This window comes from Enoplosus armatus, chromosome 6, assembly GCF_043641665.1.
Source record: "Enoplosus armatus isolate fEnoArm2 chromosome 6, fEnoArm2.hap1, whole genome shotgun sequence".
Classification (NCBI taxonomy): domain Eukaryota; kingdom Metazoa; phylum Chordata; class Actinopteri; order Centrarchiformes; family Enoplosidae; genus Enoplosus; species Enoplosus armatus.
Genome location: NC_092185.1, coordinates 10,427,760 through 10,444,443, shown reverse-complemented (window position 1 = coordinate 10,444,443; position 16,684 = coordinate 10,427,760). Strand labels below are relative to the sequence as shown.

At 40.2% G+C, this 16,684-nt stretch overlaps 1 protein-coding gene across 3 annotated transcripts in view; it reads left to right on the top strand.

Moving 5' to 3' along the window:
* The window catches only part of LOC139286558 (FERM domain-containing protein 5), a 54,161-nt gene that overhangs the window by 23,446 nt on the left and 14,031 nt on the right, over positions 1-16,684 (top strand). For 2 of the 3 annotated variants that reach the window (XM_070907395.1, XM_070907399.1), the window contains exon 2: positions 16,529-16,633. The exons of the other annotated variant lie outside the window; for it this stretch is intronic. In XM_070907395.1, coding sequence (XP_070763496.1) covers positions 16,529-16,633 — 105 coding nt within the window. The remainder of the gene's footprint in view (positions 1-16,528; positions 16,634-16,684) is intronic. 3 annotated transcript variants of the gene reach the window in all.

The following is a 16,684-nucleotide window of genomic DNA, read 5'->3' as shown; positions in this document are numbered from 1 at the left end:
GAAGAGTGTTTTTGTGCTGACATAACACTATCTCAACTCTTCAACATCTTTGTGGATCTGGGAAACTTTTCTTGAGACGAAATTCTCGGTTGTATTAATTCTGTTGATTTGATTATCTGTCCTGGTCAACGACTGCAAGCTGTAACAACAATCTGTGAGAACTCTTTCTTAGCGCTACCATCGTAGTTGGGTGTTTAGGGGGGATATGAAGGACCTCTCCATTTTTGATCACCGCCTACGTCTTCCACTGTGGTATCACAGTACTGTGGGCAAGAATCTCATTTTACAACATGAAGTAGAGGGATACAATGCAGCTACCTTAATTAGAAGATTTTCTGAGCTCAGAGAAGAATGAGTAGTACAGAGAAATGGCCTGTACAAATGTTGCTGCCATTTCAGGATTTGACTTCCGTAATGTTGTTGGTGCTTCGACTTGTATACATTGTTTCATTTGTGGTGTAACTTCCTGTGTGTGCATTATTCTCTGAAGGATAATAGGCATAATAGAAATATACAACCTGACCACTGGATCTCTGTTTTTATGTGCGTATCTTTAGCATTTATTAAAAATGTACAAAATATGAATATTTTCAGTTAGAATTTTAGAAGAAGAAGAAAATATATGAACGTAAGTGTATTAAATTATATGTAAAAATGTACTTCAAATACAAGTATAAAATGAAGCTCTTAATACTGTATTTTTTGTGATGAAAGCATACATTTTAGATATAGCTTTAAACTCTTTTCAGAGGCTAATGATCTAAAGCTGTAGAAATTAAAAACTGAATTAAAGGGAAAAAAGTTAATATCACCCTCAATCTTGTCTGTTGTATCTTTGATTAAACTAAAACTCCCTTTTACTTAATGTCCCCCATTTTTTTTCCACAATCCGCTTTCTGTAGTAATTATGTGTCAAAGCTCCACAAAAGCCAGTGTGGATAAGTTTTAAGACCATTAGCAGCAGTAGTCCTGTTCACTGCATAATGTAGTTAGAAATACACTGTGAACTATTGCTCCACAACACAATGCCAAATTTGTCTCATTCAGCTACATACATACTGCAACTGTAGAAGATGGGCTGAGCCAAACTAGCGTGACAGTACTTGAAGTGTGACAGAAGCTGAACTGAGAGTCTGCTGTCACTGCCAACGTGATTGTTACAGAAATGCAACTTCAGTACTCCTCAGAATAATGACGTGCAAAAGTCAATTTTTTTATGGTACGCTGGTTGTTTTCTGGGCCAAATCATTTTTTGACTCTACAGTTTGCTTCAACTTAAGATGAAGTAACTTTTGAAGTAGCTAAACAAGCACCACTGCATAACTTTTATTAATTTCTTCTGCTCTTTATTAAATTCGACTATTCTTCCTGCTCCACTTTCTTGGAAAGTACATGTGCAGTCTCGGTAATGTTCATGTATGGGTGTGTCTGTGTACCGTAAGTGCCAAAGCAACGATACCCTCAACTCACAAGCAACAGGCGAACCTGTTTCTGTCTTTTCCCATACTGTATCTTCCACATTTGAGATATTGTTCTCTCCCCCAAGGCATTTGCTATGTTACAATCTTTCAGTGTCACATAATTGGGTGTGCTGATGCCATTCATTCAACTGTCATTTATGCCAGATACTACCATACCTCTTGTTAATCTTATGACCCGCTCGATCTTCATCTTCAAGTCTTTGCTTAAATGTTATGATTTTGGGGTGTGTAGGTGACGTGCCTCATTGTTTTGCTTCAGATTCTCTCTGAGCTCACTCTTCCCAATCTTGAGACGTCAGTTTGCTGTCATTTTACAGTGAACAGATCTTCTTTGATAAGATTTCAATATTTTATTTGCTTGCTATTTAGAGTTGCGTCTTACTCACTTGTTTTTCCATTTGAAGTCTGGCACACTGAAATCAATACCTTATGTAAGCTGTGTGGGAGACAGCTGAAGATAGATTTGAGACTCTGTTACTTAAGAAGACTGAGTGCTATCTTTACATTGTGTATGTTCTGCAAGAAGTCGCCTACCTTCATTCAAAGGGCATGCATTGAAGAGTAAGGCCCTGAGTAAGAGAGTCTTGTAAGAAGTGCTGCTCATGGATACCGCTGTTGCTATGAGACTGTCGAAAACGTGGTTTGAAGCACAGCTCTGTTTTGAGAAATGTTAAAATATTTTTAACACCTAATGCTTAGTGCTTATGTGCACCAGAATTATGCTAAGCCCTCTGCTATGAACATGCAATAGTGTGCCCATTGAAAGCGGCGAGAATAAGAAGCTGGTGCTGTGAAAGTGCACTGTATGCTGTAGGTTTTCTGCTCAGCTCCACTCCTGTCCCTTTCACTGTCGACTGCTGTCTGATCAGCTTATGAGGGACAATATTTTAGCACAGCATGAATAACAGGGAGAGAAAAGGCCATGTTTGTCCCACCGGGTTTGTGTTAAGTTTTAGGAAGTTGATGGAAGTGATTCTGGGAATACACTCAGATTGTCAGTGATGGTTTTGGAAATGTTTGAAATTGACACAGTTAATCACGTTTCAGTTTGTCAGTTTTGTTAATATATCCTCCTCTTACCTGCTCAGCAATTAGTGACTCTCTGCTGAAAAACTGCTGGAACGCTTAGAGACATATTCAGTCTCTGCTTTGTCTTACCACATGATGATGCTGGATCCCATATGATTGCATGGGAGGTTTTTAACCCTCAGTCGCTGTGGGGCCATAAGACCATCAGCACCATGTCTCCCCTGAGGAGAACGAGCTAAGCTGCATGGGACTGAAGCTGAAAGTCGGCTAAAAGAGTTCTCACAGCTTTGAAACTTCTATTTTTTGCTCCACTTCTGGAGATTCATCCTAAGAGGCTTACTTTATATTAGCTGTACAATCAGATTGCTCTCAAAATACCAGCTTTTAATTAAGTATGCAAACCAATTAAGTTATGCTCCTCTTCGTTTTCCCCGTGGTTAACCTCAGACAAGGTTAGCTGCAGAGGCGTCCACTGGCACAGGGTTTGTGGTCCGATTCAGAAGCCTCTCTAGTTTAAAGTGAAGCCGTGTCAGCTCATTGAAAACTCCTCTCAAGTAGTCCATGCAGGTGACTGGCCATCTCCTGTGTCTTCACACACACACTTCAATACATGACAGACGTTACGCATCTGCTACATAACATACATACATCAATGCGTGTTGCCTATTACTTATTTTGAGATCAAATGTATCTGTATAAAATATATGCAGTAATTGATGCAGCATCAGTTGTTGTTTCATTTGATTAAATTTTTAAATACATAAGCGGCAGATCAAAACCTTAACAAGAGCAGTTTTGGTGATGTGGTGTAGATGAAAGTGAGAGGAAAACAACAAAACAACAAGCCAAGAGGGTGTTAAGCTGTTGAAAAACAGCCTTTTGAGTGATTTTACTTAAAATGGGAGGTTTGATATGGGCCTAGTATATCTATATAGAGCAGATAGCAAAGCCTTGTCATGGGATCGAGTTGATTCTCACATTTTGTTCAACGGATGGCCACTTTGTTTACTTTTGTCCTCATTAAAACATGGATCAAAGAAAAATAGTTCCACTGAGTCCAATTTAGCTCTGACAGTGTCAAGGATTAGGCAATCGGGAGACTCCTCCTTGTAACCTCATAAATGACACCACAGTAAATCTCTCAAATAAGCTGTCACTCCAAATCCCCAGCCGACAACTCAACAACACTTTTTAACTTGTCCTGCCTCGCTGTTTGGTTGCCAAGTACACAGCACACAGTGGGCCACAGACAGCAGCCACCCTCGCCTTCATAGTTAAACTCTTCACGGCTGTCACACTAAATAATCAATGAAAATAACACAATCTCAAATAAATGATTCTGCTCGCTATTGTGTCTATAAGAAGGTGAGAGGTAAGTAGAAAACTGCTGTGCCCTCAGTTCAACTCAGCAACCTCCTCGGGACAGTTTGGAGTGTGCAAAGTTTCCAGAGATTACATCAGACCAGATAAAATCAAACAAAACAGGGTTTACAGATTTTCCCAACATTACTCTGTTAAACCTCTTTTTTAAAGCAATAATACATTTTGTCTATTCTAACATTTAAAACTTGTGGTGTGCTTTTACGTCTGCCCTAAAAGACGTTTGTTTCAATTTGTTTAAAATTATGTTGGGTTACAATTGTAAAATGGTCATGACAGTGGCTTTGATGAGGCCTAATGGCTTCGTCGCCTACAGTACAAGGACTTGCTACAGTGTCCTCTGGGAGTTTTCAAAGACAGCTCAGTTTTATAGGGCACTAGAGAGCTCAGCGGCATTGAAATGGCCCTTTGTTTCCTAGTAGGCGATCCAATTGTGTGTGACCAATAAGATTTCCTAATTTCACCCATTACAGTGGAGCTTGGCGTTACTTGGCTTTAATGAGAGCTTCTGACTTTTTAAGGTTATTTCACCTTAATGCAGCCCCTGATAGTGATATAACTTTTCATTATTAATGAATTTGCACATTTGAAAAATGTGAATACTAAAATCTTACAGGAGTCTGAAATGACATTCTCTACTCTTGAATCTCTCTGTCCTGAATTGAGTCAATCTTCTCTCCAACCATTCAGACCATTGTTCAGGGGCAGCAGCAGGAAGTTTGATTACCATATTTACCCTTGTCATAACTATGTGGAACTATATTCTACGAAAACCTAGTTTCTCTGAATCATTTATTGGGAAGATTGCATCTCCCTTGGGCCTCCATTAGAGCGTTGACACGCAGGGCCAGTGGTGAGTCTTTCACGCCTGTGTGCACAGGCAGCTAGTCTCTAGGGCCAAACAGCTTTCTGCATTTTTATGGCTGGATTCACCACTGGAAAGCGATCTTTCCCGGGGCTCTGGAGACAATGGAGAGGGTGAAGTGGCACCACGGAGGGCCCCTCTGCTCAGCATGAGATGTTTAAAACAGCCAAAGGGTGCCAATCCTGAGAAATGGAGCTCAGCATCTTTCCACCAGTCAATCAGCCAGCTTGTCAGCCAGCCACACAAGCACTGTTCTTATAGCATATACAGACCCAGACATTCAGATTCATACACATTGCAGTCAATCTGGCAAGTAGACAACCAACTGTGGTAGCTGTTGTTACATTTTGTAGCAGCAGTGGTTTACTTCAGAGGGCTAAACAGACTCTGATTTACAGTGCACTGAGTGCCTCTGGCATGCTGGATTCAGACACAGCAACAAAATATGTGGGAGGTCATTGAAGTACTAAAGGCAAACTGAGTGAAATTCAGGCATCACTACAGTGAGGGAGCAACTGAATGCAGCTTACAAAGAAGCATTACTTCATACCTGCGTTGTGTGACATTGTAAAGAACAATATGTTTGTCTTTATCAAGACATCTAGAACCTTTGAGGAGCCCTCCGACTACAACAAATACAGCAGGACATTGTGTAATGTTCTCATCAAATATGTTATGTAGGGGTCGCGACATGACGATTTATACGGAAAGACAATATACATTTGTCTTCCATCACAGATTTTGCCATACCGTTTATTAAGGCTGAACGATATTAAACAAAAATCATATTGTGATTATTTTTGACAGATATTGCGATTGTGAGATGAGTCTCGATTTTAGTGGGAATGGTAATTGTTACATTTTATTTTCCCTTACGTCTGGAGAATATGATTTGTAGGCTGTGGTATCTCTGTAGCACCACAAGGCTTATTTTATAATGATGTCATTTATCAAGAAATTGTAGCTCCTGTGATTTGGATATTGCACTTGGTTATTTTGCGATTTCGATGATATTTCGATTCATTGTTCAGCCCTAACGTTTATACCATGGTAGCGATCCCCTTAACATGTCCCGGTGTATTAGATGAATGTGGGCAATGTTGCAAATCAATGAGCAGGACTGCTTTATGGTTTTATATGATTTTGCATCCATGTGACCATGTGGTAAAATATTAGTCAGGTATGTAATTGCTGGATTGCCCAAAGCAGACAGCCTTGTCCAGTTAATTCATCTATTAACAGTTTCTCAGTTGGCGTCATATCATCATATCAATATTGAGACATAAAATGACATATACCATGATTGACAATTTTATCCATATTGCCCACTCCTATTATGCACTCTATTTGTGTTATAAGGCAGGAAAGATGTAACCAGAATATAGAGCTCAAAAGTAAATATAACAACAGAAATTTCATTTTTTTGTGTTTTATGATACTGAATACTAAGATTACTTAATTTTCTTCCTCACACTGATAAACAGGTGTGTCTGTCGAGCAAACATTATTCCATCTGGAAGTGACTTCATCGGCAGAGCCAGAAAAATCAAGCTTCCGCCTACTCACTACAGAAAAGCTTGAATTCACTCAAAAGGATTCTGCCTCTTCTTGTTCACTTTAATGTGTCGCCTTTGACTTTACAGCAGAAATCTTATCACAGCGTCCTGCTGGCAAATGTGCAGTTTGCTTACATTGCCTTGTCAAATAATGCTTTGAGTTTGAGTAAGCAGAGAATACTGTCACAATAGAATTCTCAATCAATAGGCTGCACAATGCTATCGGTGTGCTGCTTGTGCATGTTTTTGCTGCATGGAAAATAGGAAAGTTGGAGAACTTATCTGCAGAAGCTTTTACATTAGAGACTCATGCATTTGCTGAGTCATAAAAAGATTTAAATTCTACCCCACAACCTTTGCATGGCCTTTTATTGAGGTGATAAATTAGTCAAAAGCTCTTAATTATGCAAAATGGAAAGAGGCTCTCACCACAGAGACTGTTTTCATTGTATTCGTGATCTGCAGATATACCAGAGACACTGAGGGCAACAAGAAAGCAGAGCCTACGTCTGTGGGTGTCAGTCAAGCTTTTTGATTGGTTTAATTGGTTCCCTACTGAGCAAACAATACAAACAATGACACCAAAGGTCTGTCAGACGAGAAAGTGCTCCATTACAAAGGATCTCTTCTGGAATTTCTGCCTCATAATTTCACTCTTCCTTATATTCCTGTACCTGCAATGAAACAAGACATAAACAGGTCCTGTCTTATGCTCCTCTGAAGCTATTTATTAAACACCCTAGACTAGGTGATGTGCCTGTCATCACCTCTCTGGTTAACACTGGTTCTAGGCTCTCAGACGAGTTGACTGTTTTGGACAAGGTAGCCTCATATTGGACTAACTTAATGTGACAGACGAGGACTGAATCTCAGGAACAAAAATCTCCATAGATGGAGCCCTGGGGCTTCTTCTTCACAGCAACCCAACTGATTCTGAAGTGCAAAACTATTCTTCACAGGTATCCAAACACAGCACACGAAACAAAGTCATTGTTCTGTATTGTTAGGAAAAGTTTGCAAACTGCTGGAAACAATAGTCATTTTCTAACCTGATCTAATATTCAAGATGCGCTATTGTTTCCATGAAGCTGTGATTCTATTGAATTTTGTCAAATGAGCAGGTAAGATGGCAAAAAGGGTCATTCCCACCTGATGTTTTCCCCCATGACTTCACATTCAATCAGCCCACTTGACAAAAATAGGAGAGGCTGCGGCTGGGAAATATCCCTCTGCAATAATAATAGAAAAAGACCAAGGATTCAGAGGGGAAATTACAGTTTGACAGTAAAAAGATAACTGTGTCTGAGTGAATTCTCTTCTTCCCAGAAAGCCTTTTTCTGTCTGCCCTCTATCTTGTGCAGTCTTGCTTTTCATTAAAGATCTGACGTCGGCATTTTATTGACACAATGCTTTAACCCTGTTTTGTCAACAGATTCTTTAAGTAGCAGCAAAAAGGACAGCTTTGCAAGGAAACTGTTAAGTGTGGTAAACAGGAGGGAAATTGAAAGTCTCATTTGAAAGTAAAGTCAGTAAATGTGCGGATGAAGCACTCTGACACAGGAAGGCAATCAGAGTTCATCAGTGTACAGTCAGGAGGGGATCGTGAGATGAAACCAGCGAGTGTGCGCCCTCACAGAAAGGGGGTTTCGCATTATCAGCACAGTATCACTGATAACCAAGCCAAACAGAAGGTTTCGTGGTAGTGGAACAATTAGGCCCGATGGGTGTCCATGCATGTTTTAGAGACGGCAGGCTGCAGAGAAAAGAGCCAGTGGTGAAGACTGCCTGGTAAGCTCCAGCTGCCTCTGCCTGGGGGTTAGCCTTGGCATAGAGGAAGAGGCTGGAGCTCAGTGAACTGGTCGCCTCATTGTTTAAAAAAAGCCCAAGGCTGAGACACACTGTCGAAGTTATGGCCCGAAACCAATTAGTAGCCCATGTAGTGTGACTTTTAACAGTAACTTTTCGCAATGATCCTGCTTGGAAATAGTTTCTGTTAAGGTCTAATGTCCTTAAATGACATTTATGAAATGGATGAAAAACCATTAAAGGCTCAGAGGCATTAACAGCTGCCCCTGCCTAGAAATCCAATAGTGCAGTGCTTGTGGCTATTACACCGATAAACAACAGGCATTAGTCAATGTGTGAATGGGTCTTTGCCAGCAACTCAAATGTGAATGTCTGGTATGGCGCATCATGCCTGTGGGCTAAACCTAGATGTAGTTATGATAATACTGCGTGCTGTAAGACTGCCCAGTTCTCATTTCATGTAGAGGTTAACGGTGCATGAGAATAAATGTCAGGTCTGAGGGGCTGATATAGTCTGAATTAGCGACACTGAGTCATTGCCCGACAGCTTTTCACTACAATGGGGGAGACCAAACTGGCGCATCACCGCCAGAGCTGTGCAAATGCCAAAAAATGAAGCATTGTTTATATGCTAATCCCAAGCATGACACCAATTGTGCTGCTCATTCTGTTTTAGGGGTATTTGTCACACTTTTTAGTACAAAAACCTAACTGTACGTAAGGGGCGACAACTCCAAGCTCACTAAAAATATATATAGAAACCAGAGATGTGGATAGTGAAACATTTAAGTATTAAGCTGGTCAACAAAAGACCAATCCAATGCCTGGGGGATTTTTTTGTGTTTTCCTTGCTTTGATTATTTAAAAGCTAGCTCTGAATGCTGGTCTACAGGGGGTATATTTTGAAATAGTTGTACCCACAATGCACAGCTGTATGTGCAGCTGAGAGATGTGACAGAATAGCTATTAGAGCCAGGCTGGCAGAGAAATCCATCACTGGCGGGCTGACGGACTAATGACTCAGAATTCCTCATTGTGAAACGTATTCATTTCCTCGTGCCTGCAGGAAGGCGCAGAATCATTTAGGCACATGTCACAAACAACTCTCCATCAAACTCTCATGTTGAGGCACTTTTCACCTGCTGAGGATACATTCTATTTGTATGTCAGTAGTCATGCATGTTCAGAGTATTTTGCAGTGGCTATTTATGAATGCTATTTACTTTAGAGTGATGCTTCTGTGTAAGTACAAGCAAAAGTAGTCACTCCTCTCCTAAACCTTCTGAGGTTCTCCAGTGAAGACTGAAAACCATATTCAGCTGCAGTGTGACAAAGATGTCTTTCTAGTACTGTGTCTGTTCTCATAGAGACACAGAGGTTAAATGCAACATTTGTTTTGTAAACATATGGGAGTGATTAGCTATTATAGGTCTTTCTTTCTGCCTCTTTAGCCACGCTAGTGGCAATGTCTGTCTGTCAGTCGATCCTCCACTTTGGGATAGACTTAAATATCTTAACAAATGTGGGATGGATTGCCATGACGTCTGGTACAAAATGAATTGTAGTAACTTCAGTGATCCCTTGACTTTTCCTCTAGCGCAACCATCAGGTCAAAATTTCTATTTGTCCAATACTTTGGTTTATGACCTAATACCTGCAAAGCTATGTTAGCATTGTCATTGTTAGCATGTTAGCATGGATGGCAGTCTCACAGAGCAGCAAACAGTTTTAAAACCCCCAAATTCATTTGAATTTGCTAATGTAACACAACTAGTTCCTTGAATCCTGTTACAATCGTCATTTGCAACAGTAGACATAGAGTAGTGGGACAGATCTAAGCTGTTATGTCTGCTAGCCTTAACAAACCTTTCAAATATGCCTTAACGGCAGCTAAGAGACATACTGCTGCCTTGACTAACGTAACGCATCCTGTTGAACAGCATGTGTTTTGCAGTTAATTATTACTTTTAATTTGACTATTTTGTCTTTTTTTCTCCTATAATTACTAAACATCTTACAGTATATCCTGAAGCATTAGTAGACAAAGCCAACCACCAAACTCACATAATCATGTATTGGATAAGATAACTAATAAACCTCAATCCCAAAAATGTCGCTGTTTTCCAATGTAGCATGTAGAATTTGACTAGAAGATAACAGTTGGCCTCCTTTTTCAGATCTCTGAATTGATTCTTCTCTCTTTTGTTTGTGTCAAAGTACAGTAACATTGGTCATAAAGCCGTTGATTTATTAAAAGCCCTGGCAAAAGTGTCAGGCAGGGTTACAGCTAAACATATCAATTATGAATCATTTTCGAGCGGTCTTGATGAGATGCCTTGGCATTTTGCAGAATAGAAAATTCCTCTCTTGTGAATTCCTCTTTTAATTCCATAAATGCCAACTCACATTTCACCCATTCAAACCATCTACCGTTAAGAAGCTTTAAAAAGCAATTATCCATATCGCTCCATCCACAGCTCTCTTCTGCTGTACTTATTCTCTTGGTTCCTTACATTTCTGGGGCAAATCCTCGTACATTCCCATCGTGTTTTGATGGCCCACTTTTTGCCTGGTGAGATTGTACTGCAAACTGTTTCTCTTGTACAAAGACTCATTACAACTGCATGTGTTTCTTAGACTTCTTTCTTTCCTAGTAGTTGATTCATATATGTATATTCTGTGTACAGTTGCTTATGACTTTAAGGGTCAAGATTTTTTCTTAAAAGGTGCACTGGTTTGTCTTTGCACTTTATGCTGTATTGTTCCTCGAGGCGTCACTGTGACATCGTGATGTCAATGTTGTTTCGTCTCTAGCATCTGAATTTCATGGTTGATGATTTTGAATAGTCTGAGTGAAGCATTTTAATCACTCTTGAGGTTTTCTGTCACTATCTATTACATGTTGTGTCTCCATCAACCTCCCAGGGTCGCATATAAGTTAATAACCCTATTTAAGAGCTGCCGTTGAGCTACAACAATGGCGTCAAATGTCCGACCATATGCTGATTAATTTGTTCCACACCTTAGGCCATTTTGTTTTATTGCATTTTAAGGAGTATTTGGCTTCACCATTTCTTTTAGATATCTATCTGGGTGCAGTAAATCGTATCGTATGATATCAGCTTGTAATTTCTCTCGCTCATGCTGACCAGTGGATCCCTGTGGGGCTGATGTTGTTGATTAAGTTGTTTCCTCTCAGATATCATATGTTGTCCTCATCTGCTCCTGCCTTCTTCAGCTAATGAGTGTGATAATTGCTGGCTGGTTTCTGGCTCAAAGTTTTGTATTAATGACACAGAACTCAAGTGCATGTTGACTGTTTGAGAAATAACCCTATAAAAGCAGTTGATAGCAGTCTCAGTTTACAACAGCATGATTTTGCAATAGTGTTTTCAAACACTGATTTCTTGGCATTGATTGTTAAATATACTGCTGCTGGGGGAGTCTGAAAAGAATTGGTATGCGTCAGTACGTGCTGGTCTTGTTTTTTAATCATTTAGCCACAATGATAACATCTGTTGAAATTTGGTACTTTAACAAAGCGGTGTGCCTTGAATTTCGGGGGATAATCTATTCCCTTTCTTGTGGACAGAAGCCTACTTGTGCATCAGGAGCACCTGCTTTGTGTGTCAGTACTGTGACATTGAAGTACCACTTCCTCCATTGTTTGTCAGAACTCAGCAGATTTCATACAAAATTAATTCTTCCCCTGTCCTCATCTGCTTCAAGACTAATGGTGTGAAATAGCATCAATTATTTTCTTTCCAAAGATTGGTTTTCTAAAACATCGCTATTGGACATATAATAATCACATGTATAAAAATACCCACTGTAGTAATAATGTACCTCATTCACAAATGTTGTAAATGCATGGACTGACATGATGTGCTCTATTTAAACACCTGTTAACTGCTAACTGTTGATGTGTGGACATAACACACTTCCCTTTTATTGTTCTGATGTGCGATTAACCAGGTGTCTACATTCCAGTTTATGACTTGAAAGAAACAGAGATGATTTTACAGTGTGCTGTAAAGAGAGCTTCATATTAACTGTAAGTGGTTGCGGGTTGGCCTTTGTGTGCTCCCAGTCCCAGCTGATGTGGCGGGGTCATGACTTGAACTCCATGCAGCTCGGGCATGAGACTGAATCGCTCCGACACATTAAGCAGTGCAGCCTCCTGGGACGAAAGAAAGTAATCTGCTTATGAAACCAAAGAAATCACCTCAGGGTTCTACGTACCTTTAGCCTTACACTGCTCACACACACACACACACACACACTCATAGTCCACACACACACACAATGGCATCATGTTCCCACTCCTCTCACTATAAAGTGATACAATTTTTTATTAATTTAAGCGCTCCTGCGTTGACATGGAGACCATTTCAATGATTAATCTGAAAGGAAAGTGTCCATTGTACACTGGGGGCTCCTTAGGAAGTAAGAGAGCCACTGTGTTGTTTTCAGTTAGAGGCACGTTTCAAAGATCTTTTTAATTATTTTGTGTCTTTCTCAGATAACCACCAGCCTGTGTGGGATGCAAACACAGTTTGTTGTTGGCAACTTATCATGATCACAGTGTGTTACTGAATTCATTCATGTGTGGCGCCAGTCAAACATAGACTTCATTAATTGGTCATAAACTATTTCAAGTATAAATAAAAATGTCAAATGAAACAACAGATACAAATGTTTTATCAAAACCAGGCCCTTCAGTTCAATGACATCTTTTTTTCTGTCTTGACTAATCGATTTGTTTTATTATGTCTTATTTGTTTAATCTGTTATGAAAGTGGTTCCCAAGCTAGAAATCGGGACCCCCAAATCAGGTCACGAGATGAATCTGTCACAGATTAATTTGGTGGTTAGAAATAAATTAAGACATCTTTCTTAAAGATTCCTTATGGACAAATGAATGAAAATGCCCTTCCTGACAATGACTCTAAACACTGATGGGCGAGCAGCTCTTTCTGAACTGCATGGGTGAACATTTGCATTCTTGATGAATTCTGGATATACTGCTTTTGCTTTTTTCGTTGAAGCCTAGATCTGTTGATGTGCATCACCTTTGTTTTTTGTGAGAGCTCTTTTTTGCCCCTGTTGCCTCAACATCAGGCAACAGCATCACTTAATTATTTCTCAACAGAAATCATTCAGTGACGCTGTTTGAGATTCATTATTTCAATATTTTGTCTGTATAACAGGGACATTTGGCCACAGGTGATTTCCTTGTGAACAAATCCACCCCCATTGCACGCTTGTTGTCACATTTGTATTCTCACAGTTCATTTTTTACTTCATTTTTGTAGGGAGGTGACAGAAGGTTCGAGCCTGTGCCTATTTATTCAACAAATACAACACAGCAGGAGTGAATGCTGTAAATAGGGTCACACTTGGTCACCTGATTGTTTTAAAACTCTTCCAAACCAACCAAACCTTTTGTAAATCTGTTGAGACTCCTGTAGGGCTACGCTGAGATGCCAATCAAGACGAGGAAAAGGTTCATTAGTGTTAATTAGATATTTCAGGACATCCTTTCTCTCCTGCAATCACCTCAATCTTGTAATTAGAGAGACCGGCGGGCGAATAATGCAGCTGTGCTCGGCTTGGGGCAGAGACGGAGGTAGGGGGCACAGGGGAGCAAGAAAGGGGGAGAGGGAGGGAGTGCTGTTGAATACTAACAAACTTGCTCTTTCCTTGCAACAAAAGAGCAGATGTCTTTTCTAACTCAGTGTGTCCTCTCCATACAGAACCGTTGTTTCATTTGTGGTTGGCTTTGTTGCTCCCCATGGCACCCTATAGCAGGGATCCTAACCCAATGATAAAACCACGAGAGGATGCATGCTTTACTCTTTAAAAACCTAAATATTTTTAGCTTTTATTTTTGTCATATTTGTGTTTTAAGTGCATACATCCTGAATATCTTTGATTTAAATTAGATTATGCAGGATCGGCAGATTATTTTACATGTATACTTGACCATGAAATCAGTTTTCTCCAGGATAAATCTAGCTTGAAAAAAGTGTTTCTCTAATCCCATATCTACATGTGTTAATGTGGATCCTTGCTTCTTCATTTTATCGAGGCCCTGTATGTTAGCAGGCACGTCAGATTGGTTAGTAATGTTACAACAAGGGAATAATCTCGAAGTGACAGCGGCGAGCACCCATGAAGCCCCTCAGTCTCGCTACAGAAAGGTCAGATACCTCCAGTAGCGCAGCTCCTATCGCCATTTGGTCACAGAGAGTCACGGCGGATAAAGGACAAGCCCGGCATCGACAGGCCTTTGTCCTAATGAAGTGCCTGTTATCTGCAGCCTGAGTAATGACATGGAGGAGAGTGCTGCCAGTGACACTTCTACTTGCCTTCACAGAGTAAACGAGTGGAGTGAGAAGGCTGACTGTGGCTGTAAAGCCTTGACCTTAGCTGACCTCCTCATGAGTCATTATGAGTGCTGAGACATTAGCGCCCACCAGACTGTGGCTAACGTCAATTAGGGCTTGGTATCGTTTTACGATGTTAATACCTTTGTTTGAGGAATATGAACATTTTCTACAATACTGTTTTCCATTTGTACGCAACATGAACATCTGTACGAGAGCTGAAATTAAGGTTTAAAATTGGCAACGTTTCCTGATCCTACCTACATACCGACAGTTTTTAAGTGCTTTGATACTACAGACATATTTTGGTTGGTACTGAAAAGGTATTAAGATTTGATACCCAGCCTTAGATGTGAGAAATCCCATCTTAAACCTGCATTAACTGAGTTTTTTGGTCATTTAAGGATAGGGTGACAGACACATCACCTTATGAAGTTGAAGCAGATGTCTTTGTACACATGAACAGAGTAATATTAGCATTCATTTGCAGTCATGTTTCTGCCCCCCTGATAAACACATGTCCAGTATTCACTCTCTTTTAGCTCTGTTTTAGTCTCCAGCAACTACCTGAGTCTTGCTGTTAATTCTCCACCATGTTCACAAGCAGGTCACTGACTTTTGTTTTGTGCACAGTGAGTTTATATGAGCTTTTTATGATGAAAACAGCCGACTAGTGCACCAGAGTGAACCAAAACAGTAAAGTTGTGACACCTTTCACATTACACATAGTCATTGTGTAATGTAATTGTTCATATACAAATGTGGATTAGTTCCACTTTACCAGATGCATGGACAGACAGTAACTAACTACATGTAACTTAGATGCAAAGATGACAGTGTGACTCCTCATGGGTGCTTATGTATGTGCTGACTGACCCATTAAAGTACTCCCCATGCCGGGACATGACGTCGCACAGCATTAACAGTAACAGTACTGGAGGATTAATGTTTGCTATCTCCCTGATACTGATGAATCACATCCACCTTCTAACCCTATCACATGCAGTTCTTGAATGCCACAGAAGTCAAGATGCTGAGGTATCACAGACAGCAGAGTTTTACATATTTCATTAAAACTATTTTGAGACATGAAACCTCCCAAAAGACATGTCAGTTTATGATATCCAGTCTTTTGAATTTACCTCAAATTTCAGTTTTGCATATTGAGTTTTTACAGTTTGAGAGTTTTAATGTTTTCTCATCACAGTGACTGACACTGATTTACACTGTGTGGCTCCTCTGCAGCGTGTGATTAGTCGAAGAACTGTCACTTATTACACTACCTGTCTAGCTGCAGTGATGCGCCCAGTTGTAATCATTACTCTTAATGTAGTTATGCAAATTATATCTGCATCCCTCATAAGTGTATAAAATTCTTCCAGAGGGAAAGAAATAAATTGTGTTGAAGAGCAGCACTTCATTAGTTTTTGTCCTGTCGTCTTTTGAGAGGAGTTTCTATGGGACGTTTCAAATAGTATTATGTGCTACTGTTGGATCTCTATAAGAAAATCTGTTCCAGTCTGATCCAAATGTTCTGGTGTTAGGCAGGATGTTCAGCAGCGTTATGCAGATACGTTGCTGTGAATAGGGAGGAGGGTATCAGATACGTATTGGACACAGTGGAGGACGCCCAGGCTTTTTTCTGTGCTGCAGAATACACAAATGTTCCTCTAAGGGAAGCTTCCTCATGAGGTTGAGAATGCAGAGTATTAGCAAAACCCCAGTGAGATCCCAGCATATTTAATCCATCCTCTCTTTGAGCTCCTCTTTTAGCTGTGGACGGGGTTTATTCCAGACACTTCAGATGGCTCTGGCTGTGTATTAATATTGGATGAATCTGAGATATCTCTGGCAGGGTTTAAAAAAAAAATCAGAAGCACATTCTGCTAGCAGGAATTATTTCTCATGTTTGAACTCAGGACAGTGTCTTTTCTTTGTTGAATCTTTTATTGGCCACATGTTCAAATATGTTTGTGACTTGCATGCATGCTGAGTTTTTGTTTTTCCTCTCTTCTGCTACAGCGGGACGCAAAGGGACAGTATCTGTTTGACCTCATCTGCCACCACCTCAACTTGCTGGAGAAAGACTATTTTGGCATCAGATATGTGGATCCAGACAAGCAGCGGGTAAGTGTGTGTGTGTGTGTGTGTGTGTGTGTGTGTGTGTGTGTGTGTGTG